The sequence below is a fragment of the Eleutherodactylus coqui genome, chromosome 6 (assembly GCF_035609145.1).
Source record: "Eleutherodactylus coqui strain aEleCoq1 chromosome 6, aEleCoq1.hap1, whole genome shotgun sequence".
Lineage (NCBI taxonomy): Eukaryota > Metazoa > Chordata > Amphibia > Anura > Eleutherodactylidae > Eleutherodactylus > Eleutherodactylus coqui.
Window position 1 is genome coordinate 52,310,178 of NC_089842.1, and position 26,074 is coordinate 52,336,251.

The 26,074-nt window shown below is 45.4% G+C and overlaps 1 protein-coding gene across 4 annotated transcripts in view; it reads right to left on the reverse strand.

Annotated features, from left to right (window-relative positions):
- Positions 1-201: 201 nt before the first annotated feature.
- The window catches only part of NADK (NAD kinase), an 84,292-nt gene continuing 58,419 nt past the window's right edge, over positions 202-26,074 (reverse strand). For 3 of the 4 annotated variants that reach the window (XM_066606831.1, XM_066606832.1, XM_066606834.1), the window contains 9 exons: positions 21,631-21,760; positions 19,450-19,558; positions 18,023-18,108; positions 15,063-15,165; positions 13,710-13,861; positions 12,604-12,703; positions 12,097-12,254; positions 7,353-7,435; positions 202-5,042 (listed from right to left, as the gene is read on the reverse strand). In XM_066606831.1, the coding sequence (XP_066462928.1) occupies positions 4,892-5,042; positions 7,353-7,435; positions 12,097-12,254; positions 12,604-12,703; positions 13,710-13,861; positions 15,063-15,165; positions 18,023-18,108; positions 19,450-19,558; positions 21,631-21,760 (1,072 nt within the window). In that variant the 3' untranslated portion in view covers positions 202-4,891. The remainder of the gene's footprint in view (positions 5,043-7,352; positions 7,436-12,096; positions 12,255-12,603; positions 12,704-13,709; positions 13,862-15,062; positions 15,166-18,022; positions 18,109-19,449; positions 19,559-21,630; positions 21,761-26,074) is intronic. The other variant, XM_066606833.1, reaches the window with a different exon arrangement.

Below are 26,074 nucleotides of genomic sequence, written 5' to 3' on the forward strand. Positions count from 1 at the left end.
TGTGCAATGGCCTCCAGTTCACTAGTTGCCTTCGCTTTGGGGTACTACAACCTGCTTCTTCACATCCCACCAAAGGTTCTCTATGGGATTTAAGTCTGGCAACATTACATTCTGTAAACTCAGGTTTGCTCCTGACACCGCGGTCGGCCGTTAGGATAATGGATTCATTAGGTCAAAATAGAATCTACAATAGAAACCGTGTAACAAAAAGTCTTCACAATTTATGCAAATATGAAATTGAACATTACAATAGTTTGAGACAGAATTTGTTGTTGACTGTACAAATAGGAACAAACAGTGTAGAATGGGCCAGAGGCTACAAAACCTATGGAACAATGAGGACAAGCCATCGCAGGACTGGTCATGGCACAGATCAGGAAACCTGGACACAAACAGCATTCACTATAGAAGATGGGAGGTTGGGAGAAGCCGCAGGAACCGTGGGCTGTGCATGGCAGTTGATAACTCTGCTTGCTGCACAGTCTCCCCCTCATACAGAGGTGCCACATAACATATGCCATACAGAGGTGGCACATAACATACAGCTGCACAATAAGAAAATGCAAGACTTTTTGCACCGCCGTCTCATGCATCACCATAACTAGTGGGAAGGTCCTGAAACAACAGTGTAGCCTGCGGAGGAAGTCTCTTGTACAGTAAAACACTTACTATTGTCCACTTTTTTTTTTTTTACATACAGGTTGCATAAAGATTTGGACAATATATTGTATCTCCAGCTGAAAAGCAGAAAGCAAGAGCTATTGCATCATGAGAGGACAGATGTCTGGGTATATAAAGAAGTTATTCCCCATATTAGATTCTATTTAAAAAAAGGAATCCCAGAAAAATACCCTAATTCTGTTCAAGTTGCGGGTGTAATTTCACCCCCTAAGCTATCCCAATACCCCTCCCAAAGTGCCAAAATAAAAGTGCTATCTATAGTGCTTTTAATGTGCTGACCCGACCCCCTCAGCTTTCCTGACTAGTAGAAAGGGTTCAGGCAGTAAGTGCTATTAAATGAGTATATAAGCCCCCACAATCGTAATGGTGCTGCAGGGAGCCACGGCACACGTGTCCAAGTGATTGGGCCACAACTGCAGACAAAAACCACCTTTGTTGCTTTGCAGTGTGGTAATGGTGCTACTATTGCCTGTGGATGTCCTCCAAGCAGAGCCAAGGCAGATCACCAACTGGCGGGGCACGGTGAGAGCTTATAGGGCATGCAGCAATTCAGCCGCTTAGCAGGTGCAGTTGTACTTTGGGATGATAGCTTTCGTGACTGCGGTTAGCTTTGCAGATTTTCATTCGCTTACACCTCTGGTTTGATCTATCTTTTGATGTGTGCCTGTTGTAGAGCACAAATAAGTGCCGCACAGCATAAGACAGAAAGGGCTATGGGATGTTAGACGCTCATAAAAACGTATGATGGAGGGGATTAACTTTTCTGGTTCATCAATAAAGTTTTTTGGAAGCTTTTGAGGCTACCTAGCCTCTTCATCAGGCTAAAGTAGCAGAAATTAGCCTATACTGTTGCCTGATGAAGAGGCCAAAGTAGCATCGAAAGCTTGCAAATAGGCTATGTCTTGCCACTTTAACCTGATGAAGAGGTCAGGTAGCATCGAAACCTTGTAAATAGTTTTTGTCAGGTTAGCCAGTAAAGGTGTTGCCTCCATATTACTTTTGTCTTTCTTAGTGTGTCGGGGTGCCTAGCATATTTGAGGCCGTCCATAGTAATCTATTATGGGACTATGAGGACACGCACATTGATGTTTTATCGCATCAGTTCATGTGAAACAAAAGTCAGCACATGTCGATTTTCCTCGCCATATCACAGATGAGAACTAGGACATGCTAATGCACGGCTATGGGCTGTGTCCGTGTACATTGGACAAGTGTCTCATAAGTTGCACCCAAACCTCTCAGGCACAACTCTCACACATGAGGAGTATACAAGGGTATATAACATCTCATAGATGTGCCTGTGAAATAGGAGGCTAATTGAATGCTAGAATGAGGGGTCTATCGATGGTCTTCTGAGCTTCACACCTATATCTTAAAGGGATTGTCCAAGGTCAGGAAAATATGGCTGCTTCCTTCCAAAATCAGTGCCACACGCATCCATAGGTTGTGTCTGGTGTTGCAGCTCAGCTCCACTGTACATAGTGAATAGGGCTGAGCTGCCATACCTCACACAACCTGTAAACAGGAGTGGCGCTGTTTTTCTAATCCTCAACAACTCCTTTAAGCATTGGGAGAGCCAGAAAGGCCTCTATACACATGAAGTTTGTAGGAGGAGCAGGAACTCCGCCGTCGCCTCTCTAGGACCATTTTCACATATGCTTCGAAAGAATACTGCATTTCATCCATCTAGAAAATGAGCAACATAATTACTTGGAGTCTGACAATGAAATGCTCTATGTGAAAACTGGGAGGGACGCTGCAGCAGAATAGAGCTGTTGCGCATCAGCAGCGGCCCTCAGATCCGTATATTCCTACATGAGGCAGGTATTCTGTACCGGACCTACATATGTAACGGTGGCCTAAGTGTCTTTACTCCCCTTCTATCGCTCATGCTTTATTTCACAAACCAGAGGGAAGTCTATGACAAATCTGCCTCCTTGCCTGCGTTCATCAGTTGCAGGGCTGGGCTAAAAAAAAAAATAAAGCCTATTGGATCATTCATGAATACAATCATAGACGTAAAATCCTAATACAAACTATACAGAAAGTGCTGCAGCGGAAGATGTGATCCTTACAATGCATCAACCCCACGTACCTCCCCCTTAAAGCTCCAGCCTAGAGACCATGTTAAAACCCCATTGATACCACCAATGATGCCGACCAGATACCCATCTGATGCTGGACGCCTCTCCTTCAAAGGGGAGCTTTGCAGGGAACTCGCCATCATAGAGCTTCCTAAATAACTAAACTGTCCGCTCTCCTTTTTAAAGAGTCTGTCACCACATTTTGTCAATGCTAATGTTAGACGGGGGTCTTGAAGATGATTATAAAGCTGCCTTTAGCATTCTGAATCAATTCTCCACTCCGCAAATGTGAGGTGAACCATCTGACGGGCGTCTATCTAGCTTTTTTCTACCTCTCATGCTTAAACATGTCCCCTGAAGTCTTGATTGACATCCTCAGATCTGACCCCTGGAGAGGTCTTGCATTGCAAGGCTTTCGCGCATGAGCCGCCACCGAGAGGGATCTGGTGCATGCGCAGTGACTTACTGGCCAAGGGTCACATGCACGAGCTATCCGAAGTGTGGCGCTTGCATGAAAGCCTTGAAATGCAAGATGTCCCCAGCAACCAAAGCTGGAGATGTCAATGAAGACCTCATGGGGGACTGTTTAGTTATCGGAGGTAGAAGAGAGTCGGGACCAGAGATTGAGATGGATCGCCCATTGGACGGTCCACCTCACATATGGATGCACTTTAAGAGTCAAAACAATAAAGGAAACTTTATAATCTTCACCAAGACCCCATCTAACATTACTGTTGGTTGTCATTAAAGAAATGTGGTGACAGACTTCCTTTAAATTTATGGTACGACTCTGGGGTAGCATCATTCGTGGTACACTTTAGGGCTTATTCAGACGACCGTATATTGACCCGGTATTCACGCCCGGCTGATATGCGGTGTCCCTCTCTGCAGAGGGAGGAGGGTGGAAGAGGCGTGAGCAGTGGACTGAGCTCCCGCCCCTCTGCACTATTTGCAACAAGGGGGTGGAGCTAAGTTCCAGGACTTAGCTCTGCCCTCCGTCCCTTCCATTGCAAATAGTGCTGAGGGGGTGGGAGCTCAGTGCACTGCTCCCGACTCTTCCCCCTGCAGAGAGGGACACCGTATATCGGCCGGGCGTGAAAACCTGGCCGATATACGGTCGCCTGAATAAGCCCTAAGGGGAATTAAGTTATGGTGCTTATAGGACAAGGAACTTGGGAGTCTGGGGATGTATTTTTATACTTACCCGACTCCCCATTCCCATGCAGTCATCAGTGGAAGTTGGCACTTAGGCTGTGAGCGCGATGCCCTTCTTCAGTCTGTATGCGCACACTCCGATAGTGAACAGTATGTATGCGTGCGCACCAACTCAAGAGTCAAACTAATCAACCGAGTAGACACTTTCAGAGGGGACAATGTGGGAAAGGGGAGCCGGGTAAATATAAAAAATGCATCCCTGGACTCCATGTTCCCCGTCCTACAAGCACCACGACTGATCTTGCGGTGCTGTTCGGTGGAGACATGCTCCCTTTAAGTCTTCAGTCTGCTCCTTGTAGCCCACATCAAAGTTCCACAAGTGCAGAAAGCAGAAACTTTTACAGGTAATTAGAAAGCAAAGCAGCATTTTGTTTCACTGCAGTCCCCAGTACAGAACCGCGAGGAGCTGGCAGATTGTACAAGGGGTTAAAGGAGGAGGATATCTATATTTTTGCACATTATGTAAATCACAGATTCCACAAAATAGGCTCCGAAGATATAAGAACAAATACTTTATAATCTTTCTGGTATGGGACAATTAATTATAAAATGTAAACAACTCTACATAACCACACGGCCACCAGGAGCGGCCTGCGTTATATTGTGCGAACGGGTAATATAGCGCAGGCCGCGCCGGCAGAAGGCGATCATTTCATTTATTGTTGTAAGTTTCATTAATAAGAAACACAAATATAAAAACTTCTTTCTTAGAGAGAACGCGAGTTCAGATAAATAAAGGAAGCTGGTTGTTAGTTTTGACCAGTACTTTGCAGCTGGTGGCTTGAAAAAGCACTTTTGTATGATTTGGTCTATTCTAGTCCATGGCCGGGGCCCGTAGAAGGAGGAAATAGATCAGCGGAATTGGAAAGAGATCCGGCCCGCGGTGTGGAGTCTGTGAGATGCGGCCGTCGCTAGTACTCCTCTTCCTCGTCACCTGTGAAATGGTTTTGCTTCTTGCGGACATTCCAATGTAAACACTCAGCCAGGCTGTCGAACCAGTCGTTGACCGGGTCACGGAAACAGATGGAAGGGACCGGGTAACAAGAGGTAGTGATGCTAATACTGCAACGACAAGAGACGGGATGTTTAGCGATAAGATCATAATAAGGAGAAACTGCAAAAAAGTGACTAAGTATAAGCTGGAGATACAGTGAAGCCCCGTCATCCACCGGCGGGCTTCACAACTGGGCTAGGGTTGTACTTTGACAACGCTGAACAACCAGAGCTGCAGCGTCAGGGGCACAAAAGGTGCCTGAAGGACCCCCTTAACAACAATAGGGTTCGCCAGGTTTCAGTCCTGTAAGCCCTCCATTTTTCCATACTGCGCTATTTTGTGCTGGACTCCAAACCAGATGTAAACCAAGCCTTAAAGGGGTTTGCCAAGTTATACCCTATCCACAGGATATGAAATAACTATGATCACTGGGGTCCAAATGCTGGGACCCCATGATCCCAAGAAGCAAGGTCAGGTTGGTGGTCCCCGAGTGAATGGAGTAGAGGTCGCATAGATGCATCACTCCAGTGACAGCGCCGGAGATTACCGAGCTCGGGCACCTCAGCAATCTCCAGCAGTGTCATGCAAATGAATGGAGCCGTGGAGCGGCTGCACGCCTTCCACTACATTCACTTGGGGAATGACCGAATCCCTTTTCTCAGGATCGGTGGGGGTCCTAGTGGTTGCCACCCACCACCACTGATCAAAGTTATCCTCTTGATACAGGGTAACTATAACTTGGCATGACCCCTTTGATAGCATTTCCATGCAGAAATCCATTCAAGATCATCTGTTTTAGTTCTCTGGTTCTGTTCTGCTGTCATTCCTTCTGGAAACTTATGAATAAATGACAAGGGGAATTCGTATCACACAGTTCTCAAATGAAACGTACCCCTACACACTACAAAAGCCTGAAAAGTAATGTTGTGAACAGTAAAGTTGGTTATACATTTCCAGGAGGAACAACAGAGGAGCAGAACAATACAACAATCAAAGAAAACATATTCCAACAAATTGGAACTGCATGAGCACACAGTGTTTCACTCGTAGCTTATTTTGGTGTGCAAGTTGTGTAGAACTGTACTTATGTTCAGCAGTCTAGTGTTTGCCAACGATTCACGGCCAGGTTCACGCCATGGGTGTATTCCCTGCCAGCGGGCAGCACCTGCTGGCGTGTACGTCGTATTTCCAGACAAGGTGGGGTTCATTTATTCAAAGCGTCTAACTGTAAGTTGGGTTTTCAAGGGACAAGTGCTGTCCGAATAGTCAGTGGAAATAGTCGCTGCAACAAGTTGTTTGCATATGTACAACTGTTGTTTGTACGCTTTACACAGAGCGATTGTTGTTCCAGGGATTATTTTTAGGCGAGCTAGAATGAAGCGACTAGTGAATGAATTCTCACTCGTCACCCTGTTGGTGGCCGTGTTTCCACGGAACGGTCGCTTACATTCACCGGATAGCACCCTAAAGTTATGTCCACACAGAGCATCAAAAACCGCACTGTTGCAGAATTGAGCCCCCTCATTTGAAGAGGAGGATTTCCCACCGCTACTATAATGGGCATACTGCGGATTTAAACCCGCCACCTCATGTCCATTTCCGCGGCACAAGATTTTTTACAATCGTGTTCACTTTAAAGCTACTGTAAGTGCTGCGGATCTTCTGCATAGAGAATCTGCGGTAAATCTGCTCATACCATTAGGGTGCGTTCACACGCTGCCGATGTGATCAGATTACACTCCTTCAATTTGAATTCAATTGAAAGGGAGAAATCTGCTGCAGATCTGCACAAAAATCTGCAGCAAATCAGTGATGTGTGAACGCACCCCAAGACCGTCCTTGTTGTAGGTTCAGAGGTACTAGGAGGTCGGCGGTGGCCACTTTCACCAAGCTCATCGGGGATGAATGTGGGCGTCAGCATTCAGTCTTATCAGATGTCATTGTCCTGAACACAAATATTGTGAAATCACTGGGTTGTGCATCAAGTGAAACACCCTGTACAATTACTACTAGAACAGGCGTGTCCGGAGGGGTGACAGGTCTACTCCAAGTACAGGCAATGGGAACATTACTAATGGCCCAGGGGATGTTCTGCAGGAGCTGGTGACGTCACCGCTAGCTGTTGGCGCTCGTGCAGAACGTTTAGACAGGCGGATCAATGCTGAGAATCGCTTACTTCTCGCTCAGGGCTTCTATGTATGCAGGAAACGAAAAGTAAACATCGGCTTTGTATTCAGACGTAACGATTATCCTGCATTTTTGTTCGTTTGAACGCATTTTGCGCGACAATTGCTACATGTGACTGTCCCTTTAAGCGGGGGGTTTGCATGTATGTACGGCCTAGAAGACCTGTTTCCATCAGTACAACCCTCACTCACCTGTCTCCATGGCAGACCTCTTGCCTCTTCCTCCCATCAAATGAGACCCAGGCTGTGTTCCTGGCATCAGGTGAAAGCATTATCTGCAAACAACACAGAGGTTTCACATACTAGAATATATAAAAGCCGCCAAATATCTAGGACCATCCAGAATATACTGCGTGTCTGTGGAGCTGCGGACCTTTGTCTACAGGGGATTCCCATATCTAACAATATCATGAAGAGCTTCCCTTTAGTAACAGCTGAACTAGCCACTAACTGCTTGCAACGCTTTCACCTCTAGATGGAGCAATTCTTGTAATGAGCCCAACATTAGGGCCCTTTTACTCGTTCAAATAATCGTTAAATCGCGTGAAAACGGACGATAATCGCTCAGAGTAAACATGGACAACGACTGAACAATAATTCACTTATCGTTCATTTTATGCAGGCATTAAAATAATAGTTTGTCGTTTGCCACTTGTTTCGTGTAAGTAACAGGCGATCATTCAGTCGTTCACAAACCAAGGATGGACTGAATGAGCGACGATGAAAAATGTAAACAATTATCTGGACATCGTTTGAAAGCGATGCACCACTTTTTAGGGAATAAGCAATCTCCCAATATACCATATTAGCATATACGCACCAAATAAAAAAAAGTGGACATTACTTAAAGGGGTATTCCCATCTAAAGGAATTCTATTTCAATGTGTTTGAAATTGTAAAACAAGAGGTTAACCCATAAGATGTTTATTTCCAAAAGGCTCCATTCTCCAGATATTGCAAATATTGATTCCTCTGTTTGTTGCCAGGGAAACAGACCACTTCTTCCATGGAAAGAAATAGCTGAGCACAACCGGTAGCTGGTGGCCGGAGCGGAAAGCTAGTAAGCATGCGCTCCTGAGATCCCGGCCATCATATTTAGGTGAACGAAGTGCACATGTGCCGGCCTCATCTGATATTTCTTTCCATACAAGGGTTGGTCTGTTTCCCAACAAGCAGTAAACAACCAGAGGAATCAATATCTGGAGAACGGAGCCTTTTGGAAATAAACATCTTATTGGTGAGGTGCGATTTCAAACACGTGATGGGATTCCCAAGATGAGAATACCCATTTAAAGTGGTTGTCTCACTAGCATATACCATCAATGCCCATTCTGTGGGGGTCTGACCGCTGCAGCCTCCACCATATACCACAGCAGAACTCTATGAGATAAAGTATAAAAAGAGTAGATAATGGTCTAAAATTCTATATACACTATTTTTTAAAGGGACTTTCTAGGCAGCGTTGACTGTCAGCGTCAAGCTACACCGGGTGCGGAGCGGAAGCCACTGCTTCGATCCCTGTGTAGCGGCTGGTGCTTGTAATTGAAGTCGCAGCCCTCTTTGAAATCAACGTGAGCTGCGCTTGCAATTGCAGAAGCAGCTCCTATTGATTTTAATGAGAGCTGAGACTGCAATGCCAAGCGCCAGTCACTACACATGGGTCAGAGCAGCGGCTTCCGCTCCAACCCTGGTGTAGCCCGGCACTGACACTTGGTACTAACAAGTCACAGCGTGCAGGATAGTCATTACTAAAATGATTGCTTTATTAAATACGATTAAAAGAACACGCATACATAAGGGCACGGCCAGACCCTAGGAGGCCCACTCAATGAGGAAGGCGGCCAGGGGGTGCATCAACTGGGCCGGTAGACAACGACAAACTCAGTACACACTCCGACATAAGCATATAAAACCGATGACTAGAGGACCAGTAAGTTGCGTACGCTTTGATGGCTCCCTTAATGGCATTCGGTGTTTTATTTCAATAAGAGACGAGTTCTTGTAGACCCGACTGATTAACGATGGGTACTGGTTCCTCTAATGCCCAGACCCCTAAAGATACTGTTTTTCCCTAAATTGTGGGTAGACGCATGGTCTAGGTTTGATACACACTCGGAGGTTACTAACTCACTCGACGCGTTTCACCTCTAGTTTTGCAGATCTTCAGGAGGTTAACGAGTTATAGAGTGTTGTGTAAGCCAAAAAAAAAAAGGGTAATTTAAAGCCCGAGTGCAGGCGTAGGAGACGCCAATGGTCCTGCAGGAGGTATTGACTTGCGAATAACAATACATGCAGGAGCTTGTGGCGAATGTGTTGAGTGTCTAGTATGGGTGGATGCCCGCAGCTACAAAGTCTGTCTGCTGGAGGATAATTTTCTGCTAATTCATAGCGAGTCAAAACTTCAGGTTTATAACTCAATAAATTGATAAGGCCGAACCTGTGACCAATCGATGCTGTATAGACACTGGGTGAAGTTGCTGGTTCCAGAGGGTGTATATCTAACTTGAGTAATATTGCTGAGGGGAAACTAATAGTCAGTAACCCTGTCAGTATAGTAAATGATCAGGCTTACTGCTGGGGTCTCGATTGACCTGGGTATCCATGTATGACTATTGTTCAGGGAGTTCCTATGGATATAAGCGAAGTCCCAAAGAGCCAATATAGCCAGTTAATTCACGGATCGCTTAGAAGATAGAGACAACTATATATAGATCTGATATGTGGCCAAAAGAGAGCCCATTGTAGCGGGACACTGCTGAAAAAGCAAGCTTCCTAAAGTTAGAGACATTGTTTTCTAAATCGCCTTCCCTAAGCTAGAAGGCAACAAGGTATCTGCCCTCTAAGGTTGCATAGGCGAGATAGACCTAGACTCAGATCACCCTAGTTGACCCAGTGAATAGCAGAAAATAAAAAACAGAGTGGTGGGACCCATAGCCTTAATGGTAGACTAGCATGGGTCACATAGCTCTCTTTTTTATTTTCTGCTATTCACTGGGTAAACTAGGTTGATCTGAGTCTAGGTCTATCTCGCCTATGCAACCTTAGAGGGCAGATAACTTGTTGCCTTCTAGCTTAGGGAAAGCTATTTAGAAAACAATGTCTCTCTAACTTCAGGAAGCGTGCTTTATCAGCAGTGTACCGCTCTAATGGGCTCTCTTTTGGCCACATATCAGATATATATATATATAGTAGCCTCTAATCGATCCATGAATTAACTGGCTATAGTGGGCAATAGTCTTACATGGATACCCAGGTCCATCGAGACCCCAGCAGTAACCCTGATCATTTACTATACTACTGACACGGTTACTGACTATCACAGTTTCCCCTGAGCAATATTACCTGAGTCAGATATAACTAAGCGCTGCGGAATATGTTGGCGCTATACAAATAAAGTTGTTTATTATTATTATTAACTAAGCAACTTCACCCAGTGTCTATACAGCATCGATTGGTCACACGTTCGGCCTTATCAATTTACTGAGTCAATAAACCTAAAGTTTTGCTTCACAATGAATTAGCAGAAAATTGTTGTCCAGCAGACAGACTTTGTAGCTGCGGGCATCCACCCATACTAGACACTCAACACATTCGCCACAAGCTCCTGCATGTATCATTATTCGCAAGTCAATAAATCCAGGAGGACCATTCAATCTCCTGCAGGACCATTGGAGATTGCTACGCTGGCTTTAAATTACCCTTTTTTTTGGCTTACACAACACTCTATAACTCGTTAACCTCCTGAAGATCTGCAAAACTAGCAATGAAACGCGTCGAGTGAGTTAGTAACCTCCGAGTGTGTTTAGCTTAAGTTGTCTGAGCCACCGTATTAAACCTCGTCTACCCACAATTTAGGGAAAGATCGTATCTTTAGGGGTCTAAGCCTTAGAGGAACCAGTACCCATCATAAATCAGTCGGGTCTACAAGGACTCGTCTCTTACTGAAATAGAACACCGAATCCTGTTAAGGGAGCCATCAAAGTGTACACAACTTACCGCTCCCCTAGTCATCGGTTTTATATGTTTATGTCTGAGTGTGTACCGGCCCTGTTGATGCACCCCCTTGGCCTTCTCCCTCATTGAGGGGGCCTCCTAGGGTCTGGCCGTGCCCTTATGTATGCGTGTTCCTTTAATCGTATTTAATAAAGCAATCATTTTGGTAATAGTCTACTCTGTGAAGGGCTATGTACTAACAAAGTGTACAAAGCACAGAAAGTGTTGCCAGCCTCCATTTTTCATGGCATGGTCACGCGGGTCCTCCATGACGATACCCAGCTGGAGATGCAACTGCATGTTCTCACAGGCCTTTTGGCACGTCTGCGGGAATTGTACAGAACTCCTCAATTATTGATGACGTCAGAAATTGTTTCTTCTATGCCCAGAAGAGGAGGCAGTATGAAATATGCACCACTTATGTCACCCCGGAGGTCCACGACACTCCAATATTGTATAGTTTTGGACCACCCTGTATATAGTCACATGTTGTGGCATTGGTACGGTGTTCAGCGGGTACAATGTTGGCACTGGAACAGCCCCTTTGCAGCTAAGCATCGGGTTATGACATTTCCTAGATCTGTGTGGACTCGATTTGGACACGTTTTTAACAGATTTCATGGCACAAAATCATTTTTAATTCCAAATAAATGAAACCGTGTAAATGATTCATATGAAGTCGCTGCCGTCTATGGCAATTCTCCAAGATAAATTCTTACTGGATTAAGCCTCCGCCCCAAACTAGAGTCTTTCAGCTTGAACCAGTCTGGGCATTACTTGGTTTTTATTGTAAGTACTGGCATTACTCAGTGTGGCATTCAGTTTGAGTGGATTAACGGCAACAAATACATATCAAAACCAACAGTAAATAGGAACTTGCTCAAAGTAGTTGACAATACAATGTGGAAAGTAGCGTTATAATGGGTGTATAGTAGGAACCTACCTTTAACTCCACCCCAGCAGGTACCACTATTGGTCGGAAGGATAGAGAATGGGGACAGATAGGGGTGATCATAATGGCTGGTACGTTTGGATGAATCATGGAGGCTCCGGCTGCAGCTGCATATGCGGTACTCCCAGTTGGGGTAGACACAATGACCCCTAAGGGTGGAAAAATAAATTCTGGACGTCAAACAATGTAAAGCGGAGACTTTTACGTTTGTGACTTTTTGAGGTTTAGGAGCGGTGTCATGTATCCTTAAGGAGAGCACTCAAAAAGTGTGTGGAGATAGCTAGGGAGTGAGTGGTAGGGGAATGGCATAGTCTCTCCCCAAGGAGAGCATCCAGAAGGGGGGCGGGGACAACTAGAAGTTAAGTGAGGAGACTTATAAGGCCATGCAAGCTCCTCTGGGTAATTTATGTAAATAAAGAAGACGGAATTACTACCTCTTTTTGAGGTTTGCAATTTTGGTGAACAGAGAAATGAAGTGCAGATATCAATAAGTATTACCATCTCCTTGAACTGTAGTGATGAGATGCCCATCTAGGAAGACATCTACATTGGATAGGTAAGAAGAAGGGCCTCTGTCCACCACCACTTCATTCAGGACCTACAAGTCAAAGATGAAGGCAAATTTAACAAGTTATACTTAGAATGGCACAACAAGACAGAACTACACAACCTGAGGACATGCTGCCATCAGCCTCCAGAGCCATGTTCTGTTAGCAGTATGGTCTACTGGGAAGCACATCGGTGACCTTATTGGGATGGGACAGAATTTAATTTGCAATCTGCTGCTAAAAATTTCCAATGTCCCTTGCTGTGAATTTGGATGAGGGAATTTGAGGCTTCCCATGGTCCGTCTCCTATGGCTGAAAGCAGCCATACCACAGAATATGCATCATCAACAAAACTAAGGTAACATTTTCAGATTTCATAAGGGTTCCTTCCACAAAACGGAAGCGACGTCTATAGTCAGCCGCTTAGCGCTGCTCTCCAAACAGATACGTTCTAGAGTTATAAAGTGAAAATTTGTGGTTACTGGAAAAAAACAAAGTGACGCTACAAGTATGTATAGCTACTGTGTGGTGGTGAGAAGCTTTAAAGACTACGGACACCTTTGGAGGGACAATTTTTGTTTTTCACCTAAATGCATGTAATTTTGAGATGACGATTTTCCAATAGGGTTTTGATAAAAAAAATTTTTGGAAAGTTTGTCTTCTGCAACTTCTACATATCACTGTATATAGAAACTGCAGTCGAAGGATCTTTTTACATTGGACGATTGCCAGGCGCTTAAGCTTATTAACTTTGTTGTGGTCATAAGTTAGCTGGTATGAAGATGCAGGAGAGGAGAGCGCAGAGGGAGACTAAGCATCAGTCCAGCCTCACTTACGGATCTCCTACTGAGACTTAGACTGCAGTATCTATATACAGTGATATGTAGAAGCTGCAGAAGACAAAACGGTGCAAACTTTTTAATTAAACCCTATTGCAAAAATGATTGGCAGCCCAAAATACATGTATTTACGTAAAAAAAAAACAAAAAAAAAAAAACACGCCTCCGAAGCGTATCCACAGTTTTTAAGTTACTATTCCTAACAGCAACCACCCACCTGATACTTCGTTAGTTTGCCATGTTCCTTCTCCTGCTGGTTGACCATAAGGCCGTTCTCCTCCACACCGTTCTGAACTATCGTCTTCTTCTCTTTATGTTCTTTGTGTACCTTCACTTTTAGCCTGCTGCGGAGGACAAGCGCCGCGTTACCTGGCCAAGGACAAGTATGGATATGAGATTAACATGCAATAATAATATAAAACCAAATCAGCAAAATTAGGGATTCGTGTTTCCATTGGTATGTATGTAAATGCTTCATAAATCCTAAAAGGTGCCTGTACACGTTGTGCTGAGCCTTGATAACAGCATGCGGATTACCATGCAGGTGCATTCTGCCAGTTAGTGCTGATCCACGCATGGATACAGCGACTTAGCTTCAATGTGTATGAGCACCCAAAAAAGTGTGGACAACAACATATATTTACAAACTATCACATAGTAGTCTGCTGGGATAGCCTAGGATTGCAGCAGGGAAGCTATAATTACTATGGCCATATGAGAAAAGCTGTGGATATAGTTCTTGAAGGGGTTGTCCCACTTCTAGGCGTTTCACTTGCAGGAAGCAGACAGCTCTGTACATTGCACAGTGGCCCGGGTTGGGACTGTAGGTTGACCATCATTAAAGTGAATAGGACTCAGCCTGCAGTACCAACTTTAACCACTGTGCAATGTATAGAGCTTTCTGCTTCCTGTAGCAAAACAGTTACAAGTGGGACAACCCATTTAGCTTTAGGAGTCCAAAACAGGAAAAGCTCCTCTCATAGCTAAATGGATGTCGTAACACTCATGAAGAATATACCATACACCTATTGAAGAGTGCAACCTCTGCTCATTCACTCTGTAAACAGCTACATTATTTGTAGGATATATGAAACTTCATGACACGCATTGCATCTAAATTTACAATCTGCCAATCTACTCTTCTTAAAGCGAATCTCCGAGCCTAGACAATTAAAGATGGCCGCCGCTCCTCTGACTTGATGCATACTGCGCATTAGTATACCAAGATACTATATGCTGATCTCATTGCTCATGTGGACAGTACTGGTTAATCATGGCAGGTGTAGTACCTTAGACTAATGATGCATGCTAATGCACAGTTTGCATCAGGCAGTCGGAGAAGCGATGCGGCCATTTTGGTTTCTCCAGGATCGGGCGCTTGCTTTAAAGAGGAGATCAGCGAGGGATGCTGCAGTTTCTTTTTACACCCAGACAAAAGAAGGTGCCACTTGTCAGCCCGCCATTCACTGGGTAATCATTAAGCAGCGCAGACAAAAGGGGTGATGCAAGAGCGTCGCTCCCCGAGGAGGAGCTTGGCTGCCCGTAGTCTGACCTCGGCCAGCGGTCTTACCTTCTATAACCTGAGTGACTTGAGTCTGGAAGTTGTCAAAGCTAAATGGGGTTAGAAACCCCAGTGATCCCAAGTGAAAAGCCATGACAGGAGGGACACTGTCCTAGAAGGGAGACAAACAGGGTCAGAATGTACAACTGGAGCAAGTAGAGATTGGTCTAAACACTAGTGTTACTCTTCCAATACAAGTCACCGGTGTGATGAACAGATGAGCGATTAGTATCACACTTTACCACAAAACTGAGAACTTACTAAGAAACCTTGTCCCAGGATAGCAAAGGAATTGGAAGGGGTGGAAGGGGGTTTCAAGACAAGCAAAAGCTCCTTAGGACCTCCTTAAACTTTAATGCCCATACTCCTCTATTCTTTCCACTCGAATAAAGCAAATTGTGTAGGATTAGAAGAAAAAGCTTCATTTCCAGGGACGTCTCCCCTCGTGTAAACAGCGCCCTCCTTTCTCTTGGCCTGTGGCTGGTATTGCAGCTCAACCTCAATCAACTTAAAATGCTGTAACACTTGACAGTCCATAGACAGGAGTGGCACAGTGTCTGCAAAGTAGACCTTTTAAAGGAGATGTCTCGAGGAAGCAGTTAATTTTTTTTTTTGCCCAGTCCCCCCCATTAAACACACATTACTAAGCCCCCCTGTAAATGACATTTCTAGCTGGTTCGTACTTACCGTTCCAGCGTTTCAGCAAGTTATAAAAGTTTCCTCAAGATGGCCGCCGGCTCTTTCCCCGTCGCTCGCTGCAGCCCGACGTGCGCGCTCCCGAGACGCCGCCAGCTGTGTCTCCATGGCAACCGGACGCATCGCAGCCGCCGACCAGACGCCCCGCAGCCGCCGACCAGACAGCAGGTAACCGGCGCTAGCCCCCGGCTCCCCAGCGCTAGCTCCCCCGGCGCAGCGACAGCCCCCCCCATCGCAGCGACAGCCCCCCCGGCCTAGCGCTAGCTCCCCCGGCGCAGCGGCAGCGGCAGCCCCCCCCCCCCCGACCCATCACTTACCTGGGAGGCTTCTCGGGGCTGCTGGGCTGGGCTGGTCTTCTCCGCTGGGCAGCTCCAGTTTCTGCACCTTCCTCTAACAGAGGATGGTGCAGAATGGCCGCTTCAGCGCGCTCCCGAGCAGTGACAGCTCGTCTGCGCATGCGCAGAAGAGCTGTAGCGGGGAGCACACTGAAGCGGCTCGTGCTGAATGGAGAAGACCGGACTGCGCAAGCGCGTCTAAAAAAGCAAGCTGCCAGCGAATTTAGACGGAACCATGGAGACGAGGACGCTAGCAACGGAGCAGGTAAGTGGAATAACTTCTGTATGGCTCATATTTAATGCACAATGTACATTACAAAGTGCATTAATATGGCCATACGGAAGTGTATAACCCCACTTGGTTTCGCGAGACCACCCCTTTAAAGAATTATTCCCATCCACAGGATATGCCACGAGAGTCCGATAGGTGAGGATCCCACACCGATCACCCTCAGCCATCCTGAATACACTAGCCAGAAGGACAGGAATAGCAAAGTGCCCTACACTACATGGTGCCCGTACCTCCGTAATGGACATTGTGGGTAGGTCGCTGGTATCCGCGTTATTGCCTAGCAACGGCGAAGGAAAAATAAACATCTGAAGGAAAAAAAATCTGTACTGCGCATGTCTGACGGCGGAGCAGCCACCCACAGTACAGAAATAGACAAGAGACAGGAACATAAGGATACCAGCTGCGGTCAGGGCCGTATTTCACTGTGGGCTCCCACATGCGGAATCTGACCCGTTCACTGCAGCCGACCTTAGAGAAACATGGCTGCTATCTTTCTGTGAAGCGAATGAGGCGGAGATACGATACACCACACACAACCTGCGGAAGATGTAGCGCCGATTTCGGACTGAAGCCATACTTTCCTAATCCTGAACTGCCCCTTGAATAAGAGAATCTGTGCCTGAAGCCTTTGGGTACGCGGCTACTTTCATCTTTCCTACTCATTTCCCATCTTTTTTTCTCATTATAAAGAGCAGCATGAGAAACGTTTGGTTAGCGAAGTGCATTCATTTCAATGGGCCTTATAACGTCTGGAGGCTGCGATGCTCTTTACTGCAGGAGATATTTAAAGGTTATTGACACTTCAGGACGGCGATCAATATTTTTCAGCTGTATTTTGGCTGACAATCATTTCTACAATAGGGTTTCATTAAAGATTTTGCACCATTTGCCTTCTGCAGCTTCTACATACCACTGTATATAGAAATTGCAGTCTAAGTCTCCATAAGAGATCTGTCAGTGAGGCTGGGCTGATGCTTAGTTACCCACTAATCTTTCTTCTCCTGTAAGTTTTTATTAATTACTCTATGATCACAGCAAAATGTATCTGTGTTGTGATCATAAATTAGCTAATGATAATGTAGAGGAGAAGAGAGAACAACTGACAACTAAGCCATCAGTCCAGCCTCACTTACAGACCTATCGACACAAACTGCAGCTTCTATATACAGTGATATGTAGAAGCTGCAGAAGACAAAAGGCAACATTTTGTAATTAAATCGTACTGCAAAAATGAACGTCAGCCCAAAATACATGCATTTAACTGAAAAAAATGATCCCAGAAAGGTGACCACAGCCTAATACTGAGTAAGGAAGTGTGGGAACGGATCTACAATGTAGATCACTTATTAAAGCAGTAATCCCAAAAACGGATCATGTCTGGTTCCATAATGCTCTACGACGTAGAGTATGGCTTTTAGGCAGAAACTACAAAAAAATGTTTTTTGGTGAAATTCCAGTTATCTATGAGTTGAACCAGATGAATCAAGGGCTGTTACATATGTCAACATTGTCATAATCTTCCCTCATAGGAGCAAATATAAAAAATCCTAGACTGAATGAGACCAGATCACAGACCATATGAGGCAGGAAAATGGTCTCTTAAAGGGACGCTTTATTCTTGGTTCAAACAGTTGACCAGAACTGACCTGGAAAAGTGACGATGCATACAGCAGGGTCCCGTCTCCTCCGAGGCAAATGATGAAGTCAATCTGGTTGGAGATGTCATCAAAATCTAGTAAATGATTAAAAACATTCAGATTAGCGTTCAGGGAAGTTCCTCTGATTCTATGCAATACCAGGAAATCATGTCAACAGAAATGAAGAAGTTGGGTGTGGAGGTAACAATAAAGATGTGAAGAGAGGACAGGGGTGGGTCGCACAAGCCGAAAGAGTTAGAAAACGTAGAACCAGTTGAACAAGACGTCTACACTCTTCCGATTTGGGATAAGAGTACTTTAAAAGTGATTGCCAAATACATGAAAGATCCAAACCCCAAATTACGACACAATGTATAAACTCCCTTAGACAAAATACTCTACTTATTTAGTCAGGGCATCAGGGAGGTGGCGTGTGACCTTCCTGCATATACTTAAAGAGTAACTGCACTGTAAAAAAAAAAACAAAAAAAAAAACTTTTGACATGTCAAAAGTTGATAGTCATGGGTGGCGGTGCCAAGACCCCTGCTGATCGCTGAAATTTAGGGGCTGCATCGCTTACCCTTTGCTTATCATTATTGCCAGTCGTGTCCTCTCAGAAGTTGAAGACAGATGCACAGCTGTCTATAGAAATGCAAGCGTCTGTCTTCAGCTGATCAAAACTTTTGAGATGTTCCTCTGACACGTCAAAAGTTTTTTTTGTTTTTTTTTAAAGTGCATTTTTTATTTAAATGTATTAAAATTATTTTAAAGGGTTTATCCGTGATTACAAAAAGGACTGCTGCTCTTCCAGAAACAATGTCACGTGGTCGATGGTCTATGCCTGGCGTTGTATCTTATCCCTATTGAAGTGCATGGAGCCAAACTGCAGTAGCAGAGAGACATGGCGCCGTTTCCTTGAAGAACCACAAACCCAGGGAGCGCAGAGCCTTTCTGAATGGCAGTGTTTTGCAAGACCCTCGGAGTCAGGACCGCACAGTGATGTCACAAGTCTTAAGAAGATGTTGAACACAAAATCCTAACCCTATCCGCTTGGCCAAGGCCCAACCCAACTGACGACCAAAAACAGAAGAGAGCAGAAGTGAGTTAACCCCGTGTTGCCTGCTGGATTTCCATAAGACGTTTTTTTCGGATGACTGTGGACAGGTGTGTTTGCTGTTCCCTTTTACCATTCACTTCTAGCTTAAGTTTTTCTTAAATACAGTCAAGCTCTGAAGGAAGTGCTATCAAGTGAGGCTGAAATGCCACCACTCCAGACTCAAGATGTGATGGAGAGCTGTCATGACGCACACAAGCGGTGATGCGGATGAATTAATAGCGGCTACATAATTACATAACTGGCTATCACACAAGTCAGGAGAGGTGGCAGAATGGAGTCAACTTTCAAGCCAGAGATTTAGAGAGCCACAAAGTATACCTTCTCTAAAAGTGCAAAACTTCTTCTTGACTGGTCCAAAATTCTCGTCGTTCACAATGGCCGGGTCCTCCAAGACCTTCTTCTCCACATATACAATCATGTTCTTCTGCTAAATAAAGATGCAAGAGTTAGTGCTTGCAGTTACAAGATGCGTTACTTGCAAACTGTGCCAGGGTAGCGACCCGCAGACACTGGCATTTGCATGGTGAGAGTATGGGCACACATTCAAGGCTATATGAAACAATGTGAGACAATGTGTCCAGACAAACCATCCCCACAGCTGCAAAGATTATTCTCTTGTAGCGGCTCAAAACATTAAAAACACACCGATACCAAGTTCTCTGTTCTGCCTTTCAGTTGCTCGTTTAGTCATACAAGCCATAAAAATAGCGCAGCATGCGGCTCTAATTCTTCCAGTAAAGTGATGGATACCATGGCAGGAACTGCACAGAACCCATTCTAGTAAATGGGTTTCATCAGGCGTTGCCGAATTCAGTCAATCCATAAGTAACAGAAGAAAGGAAATGTGAACAGAGTCCACCACCACTGCCAAGCAGGGAAAAGGATAAAAGGATGTTGCGTTGGTCAAGCATAATATTCTTGCCTAAGACCCCTGTGTGGGTCAAAAAGCAGCAATTATGTGCCAAAAAATGTCAATAAAGAGGAGTTTTTTTCTTCACCTGCGTGGATGTGCCATTTTTTCATCTGTCTGGTTGGAGTCCTTACCGCAATTGTAGGACCAATTCTGTGTAGTATGTTCACATGGCAGAATCGTGTGGATTGGGAATCCGCGCCATAGTCTTTAAGCTGCAGATTTTTTTCCACAAGTGAATTTCAAATTGGCGCACAAACAAAACAAAAACTATTGTCCTTTTCTGATTCTGATCTGGCCAGGAATTCTGCATGGTCACCTGTTGAAAAGGGCTAAATTTGCGTGCAAATCCACGGACTACAGAAGGGGCAAAATGATAGCAGAAATACATGGTAGCAGATTTAGTGGTGGAATCCAACCAAGATTCTGCAGTGTGAGGAAATCCTCATAGATCCGTTCCGGAAGGTTTTATTTATTTATTTTTTGGATGGAAAACTAGCGCTGCGGTTAACAACAGTGGAGTAAAACGATGGCTTAGAAAACAAGAAAGGTTCTGGGAGACACCGGTAGCAGAGGAACAAGTGAATGGGGTTAGGGAAAGGCTCACATAAACATTTGTTTAGACATAGTCATATAAAATGTTGTGTATTTGTTCATTCCTTCTATAGTAACTCTGTTTAAAGTACAAGCAGTTACTTCTACCAGGAACCTCACCTATACTTCTGTGCTATCGCCAAGAGAGAACTGACAAACCGTCCTGCTTCCTGGCTGCGTAAAGCTTTATGCAACCTTCCTTCTTCTCTTTGCATATTCTAAACTTGCCTACAGGTGGCTGCCCATCATAGGGAGCCTTCACTATCAATATGAAAACTAAGGAAGATACATGAGGAATTACACCAACTGTAGGTCGGCAGCATGAGATTAACAGGAGGGGAGAGAGGGGAGAGAGGGGAGAGAGGGGAGAGAGGGGAGAGAGGGGAGAGAGGGGAGAGAGGGGAGAGAGGGGAGAGAGGGGAGAGAGGGGGGAGAGGGGGGAGAGGGGGGAGAGGGGGGAGAGGGGGGAGAGGGGGGAGAGGGGGGAGAGGGGGGAGAGGGGGGAGAGGGGGGAGAGGGGGGAGAGGGGGGAGAGGGGGGAGAGGGGGGAGAGGGGAGAGAGGGGAGAGAGGGGAGAGAGGGGAGAGAGGGGAGAGAGGGGAGAGAGGGGAGAGAGGGGAGAGAGGGGAGAGAGGGGAGAGAGGGGAGAGAGGGGAGAGAGGGGAGAGAGGGGAGAGAGGGGAGAGAGGGGAGAGAGGGGAGAGAGGGGAGAGAGGGGAGAGAGGGGAGAGAGGGGAGAGAGGGGAGAGAGGGGAGAGAGGGGAGAGAGGGGAGAGAGGGGAGAGAGGGGAGAGAGGGGAGAGAGGGGAGAGAGGGGAGAGAGGGGAGAGAGGGGAAAGAGGGGAAAGAGGGTAGAGAGGGGAAAGAGGGTAGAGAGGGGAAGAGGAAGGGAAAAAAAGGAGAAAGAAAAAGAGAGAACTAAATATTATGTGAAAACATACACAGATAAAAGGTGACTCCATCATCATTAGCAACAAGCATGAGACTGCTCTTACCTCTGTAAGGAACACACAGAGCTCCTTGAAGGGTTGCAGCAGACTGGCATCTCTGACCTTCTTGATCACCAGCACACTTTTGGGTGGCTTGTTCCACGTTAGTAGCTGGCTCGCAGGGTCCTGAATATGCCTAAAAAGTCATAATTTAAAAAAGAAAAAAAGGACAATTAGATACTGCGATCTACCCCACAGTGTAAAATGTTCATCCTTGGCTTCTCCAGGGTCTGCCCAGTAAGAATACAACACTCAAAAGACGCTCACGGCAGGCGTTGTGCGGCACTGCCGATATACCAGAATTCCTTTCTGCATGGCAGAGTATTGAAAGAACCTGGAGTCGCGACCGCGCAGCGATGTCACAAGTCTTAGGAGGATGTTGAAGCATTTTGTAGACTGATAGATGGCGAACATGTTGGTGGAGTACAAAAGGACGGATGAGCCTTGTCACAACAGCTAGTTCCCAGGATTGTAGGGTAAGCGGTGGCGCTCAGGCTGCCGAATGTTGTTGTTTTTTTCCCGCCCGGACTAGCCGAGGATAAGAGAAAAGAGAAGCCACTGATGCAACCGGCAAAGTGATGTGTGTCTCGGGGCTCATATGGGATCCGTAAAGTGGGCCGTTCAATAGACGACTCAGGGAACCAATCAGGAATATTATAAGCGGTGAAATGTTGTAGCGAACATAAGAGGTCAATGTAACAGATGAGTGATGAGAACAAGCCATAAAGGTAATTATCACCGGCATACGAGATAATCTTAGTGCCTCTTTAAAGAGCACTTCCCATAAATGACCTGGAAAGAAGTCATCTGCGATCAGTCTCCTGGTAAGAGGTGCCGAGAGACAACCGCTAATGGGATCTCTGCATATAAATCAGCACCGCAAACAATGTATCACAAAGCAGAATTACCGATGATCCTGACAACCAGGAGGGGCAGTTGTACCTGCACACTGCTGCTCCACTCATTTCAATGGGGCCGCCGGAGATACCCAAGTGCTTGAACATGGCTACTTCCGTCAGCCCCTATGTATGACCTTAATGGCGCAGTAGTACAGATGCTTGTCGACTGCTCCATTCATGCAAGAGCCCTTGGGACCTCCATTCTCAGTGTGGGTTCTATCAGTTGGACCCCCACTAATCTAAAAGTTATCCCCTATTCTATGGATAGAGGACGACTTTTAATCCTGGCACAACCCCTTCAATGATGGTATAGGATAGGATGGGTTATCATTACTTGTTCAATGGCATCTAGTTGTTGTGACCACCCCAGTACTTGGAACAAAAGGGTCACAGGGCTCACAGTAAAGTGCAGCCCCCTTTTTGGATTCAATTTTGGCTCTTTTAGGCCGCTTTCATAAGGCCGAGACAATCGTGCGAGATTTGTGCATTGTGAGACGCACGAATATGAACCCCATTCTTTTGGATGGGATCATACATACATGAGTGCTTTTTTTCCCGCATTGTAGGTGCGAGAAAACAATAGTGGTGTGTCCTATCCTTGGGCTTTCCCTCGGAACGCCTCCCCCATTGTTTTCAATGGGACCAGCAAAAACATTGCATGGTGAGGTTACCATTTGAAAACATTGGCCGATCGCTACTTCCCTAAAGTAATGCAATGTGTTTTTAACATAAAACCGCCCCACGTCCACGGGCCAATCACATGTTCCGCAGCGCGGTATCTGGACGAGTTTTACGGCCTGAAATTACGCTCGCCTGTGTGAAATTAGCCTTACTGAATAGAAAATGGGGACACTCATGTTAATGCGTCTAGATTTTGGTCCCAATCCTCAATATCGCATTATCCAGACACCGGTGGGCGCCAACCAGGTACTCCCAGCTGCGATGAGAATCATTTACACAGAAAACACAGTACCAATCTAAAGCCATAAGTCTGTCACAGGAAATCTGCTCTGGATTGGGGGGTGGTCTTCTCAAAGAAGGGGTCTTTTTAGAGAGATTTCACTGTATACTGTTCCCAACACAAAGCATTACTGCACGCGGTGCAGCTGAGCGGCCATCTTCCTGCCGCCACGCCTTTCCCTAACACAATCTTATTATTCTCTTGTCTTGTTCGATTATAGCGCCCCCTAACTTCCCATCTAGAAGTAAATCTAATAGTCTGAGGCTACTCAAACCCTTCTCTCTCAATAGGAAAATACCTAAAGCCCATTTACACGTAACGATGGTCACTAAAGTGACAAAACTGCTCGCTAATCGTTACATCTAAACGCGAGCCATCGCGCATTTTTTGTTTGCTCTTCGTTCGTCGCTCAGTTTCAGCCGGCATAAAAATCACTGCGAGATTCTCAGCGATGATCCGCCGCTCTGAGCATTCTGCGCGAACAACTGCGAACGAAATAGCGGGGACGTCGCTCGTTCATCCCGGGGCATTACCCACAGCGCTCATAGTGGGCTTCTACAATGGTCTTTGTTAGGTAACAATTAAAAAAATACGTTTACCCCCTAAATGTAATGTTTACACATTTGTGCTGTCTTTGTGGTGTTTACACTCACGGAGCACGGAGGTGTTTATACTGGATTAGGCCCGCTACTATTCAAGGTCCTAGGAAAGCTGAGTGCAAAAAAGAAAAAAAAGTTTTACTGTTGGCTACTCAACTTTCCTAGGAACAGCCGGGCCCGGATCTGCAATAAGCAGCAGGTGAGCCGGATAGCATCTGCATGGATGGATAAAGCAGCAGGAAGGTGACTTGTCTGCAGAGGAGAAGACGGCTGCTGATTAATAGGACCTTGTCACAAACAGGGGCGGCCATTGTAAAGCAGCAGACGGCGGGGACATGCGGCATTATTGTTGTGACAACAGAAACAGCTGATATACAGATTTCCTATACAGCCCTGCTCTGCAGCCCGCGGCTCTCCAGCTGCTGCTGTGAATAGCTGCAGATCAGCCGCTAGGACGCCGATGGAAACCGAGAATGCTACTTGTGCCGACATGTATAGAATAGACTCCTTCCTACAAGCAATGGTATAGAGGAAATGATGCAGCACGCCCGCTGTGGCTTAATATATAGATGGGTGCCACTACCAATATGGGCATGTATCAGCTCGATGCACTGCAATACCCTGATATTTGTAAACAGAGATATGTTTTGGAAACAATGTAGCAACAAACTATAAAACAATGTGGCGTTACACCCGTTGGTAATATAAGGCGCTGCTCACACTTGCATCAGGACCTCCGTTCAGACTAAAAACCGCAACACTCAGCCGGATACCAAGAGCGCCGGAGTGTTCCACTGACTTACAATAGGGATCTGGCAACAGACCCTTTATCTTTCCCATCAAATACAACAAAATCTGCAACAGAGACTCAGAACGGAGTCTTTCCAGAAGTTGTACTAAGATTAAGGGGCTTTTTACAATTTTCATTCAGGATAAGTGATAAGAAAAAAGTTTGATCAGTTGGGGTCACTTCTGAGACCCCACCGATCGGGAGAACGTGGTTGTTATCGCTCTCCTGTCATTGCACCTACCAGTAGTGACATCAGACTGAAGGTAGCGGCGGTCATACATGTGTGGCACCGCGCCACTCGTGTCAGTGGCAGCTGATGGAAACGTGCAAATACAAGTGCTCGGCTATCTCCACTAAAATGTCATCCTACTGAAAATGCATAGAGTGGTGCAACACAAGCTTGACCACCACTCCATTCAATCTCCTCTACACTGCGGCGGTTAGAGCGAGCCTGCAGTGTAGAGAAGGGGGACATGGGGATTGGTGAGAGTCTCAGCCATAAGCCCCCCGCCATCAGACTTTTAGCACATATCCTATGGACAGGTGATAAAAAGTTGATTAAATAAATAATGATGATGTTGGAAAAGAAGATGAAGAGAATAGAAATTGGATGAGAGGAGAGTGAAGAGGACAACAAGAAGAAGAAAAGAAAAAAAGATGAAGAGGAAATCTAGAACTTTTATATACAATTTGGTAATTTACATCCTAGAATGTAAATAATGTTATGTAAAAAACCCGTCCGTTCTACACAATCACCTGAACCCGCACCTTTACGGCACTACCCTGGGCTTACAATCCAACTGCAGATCGCTAACATTACTTGGAGTCCTACAAAATGTCATAACGACCTAAAAACCAAGAAAGTCTTACACAAACTATCATAAAGCAGGCGATGAGGGGATTCCACACTTCTGCTATCAACTTACCAACTTCCTCCCCCCAAAAAAGTTTTCTAAATAAAATGTTGGATACTCAAACAAAAAAAGCAAACTATAAACTTTTTGAGGATCAAAACTTTTATTTTCCAACTTTTCTGGGAGGAAGTGGTTAAATTAATAGACGTGTGGAATCCTCCATCGCCTCCTACCAACAGGTCGTGTAATACTGGATGTCGTCCTGACATTTTGTAGTATTTTTATAATGTTACTCCAAGATCAGAGATTTTGAACAGATTGAGAAAGTTATCACAGCACTAAATAAC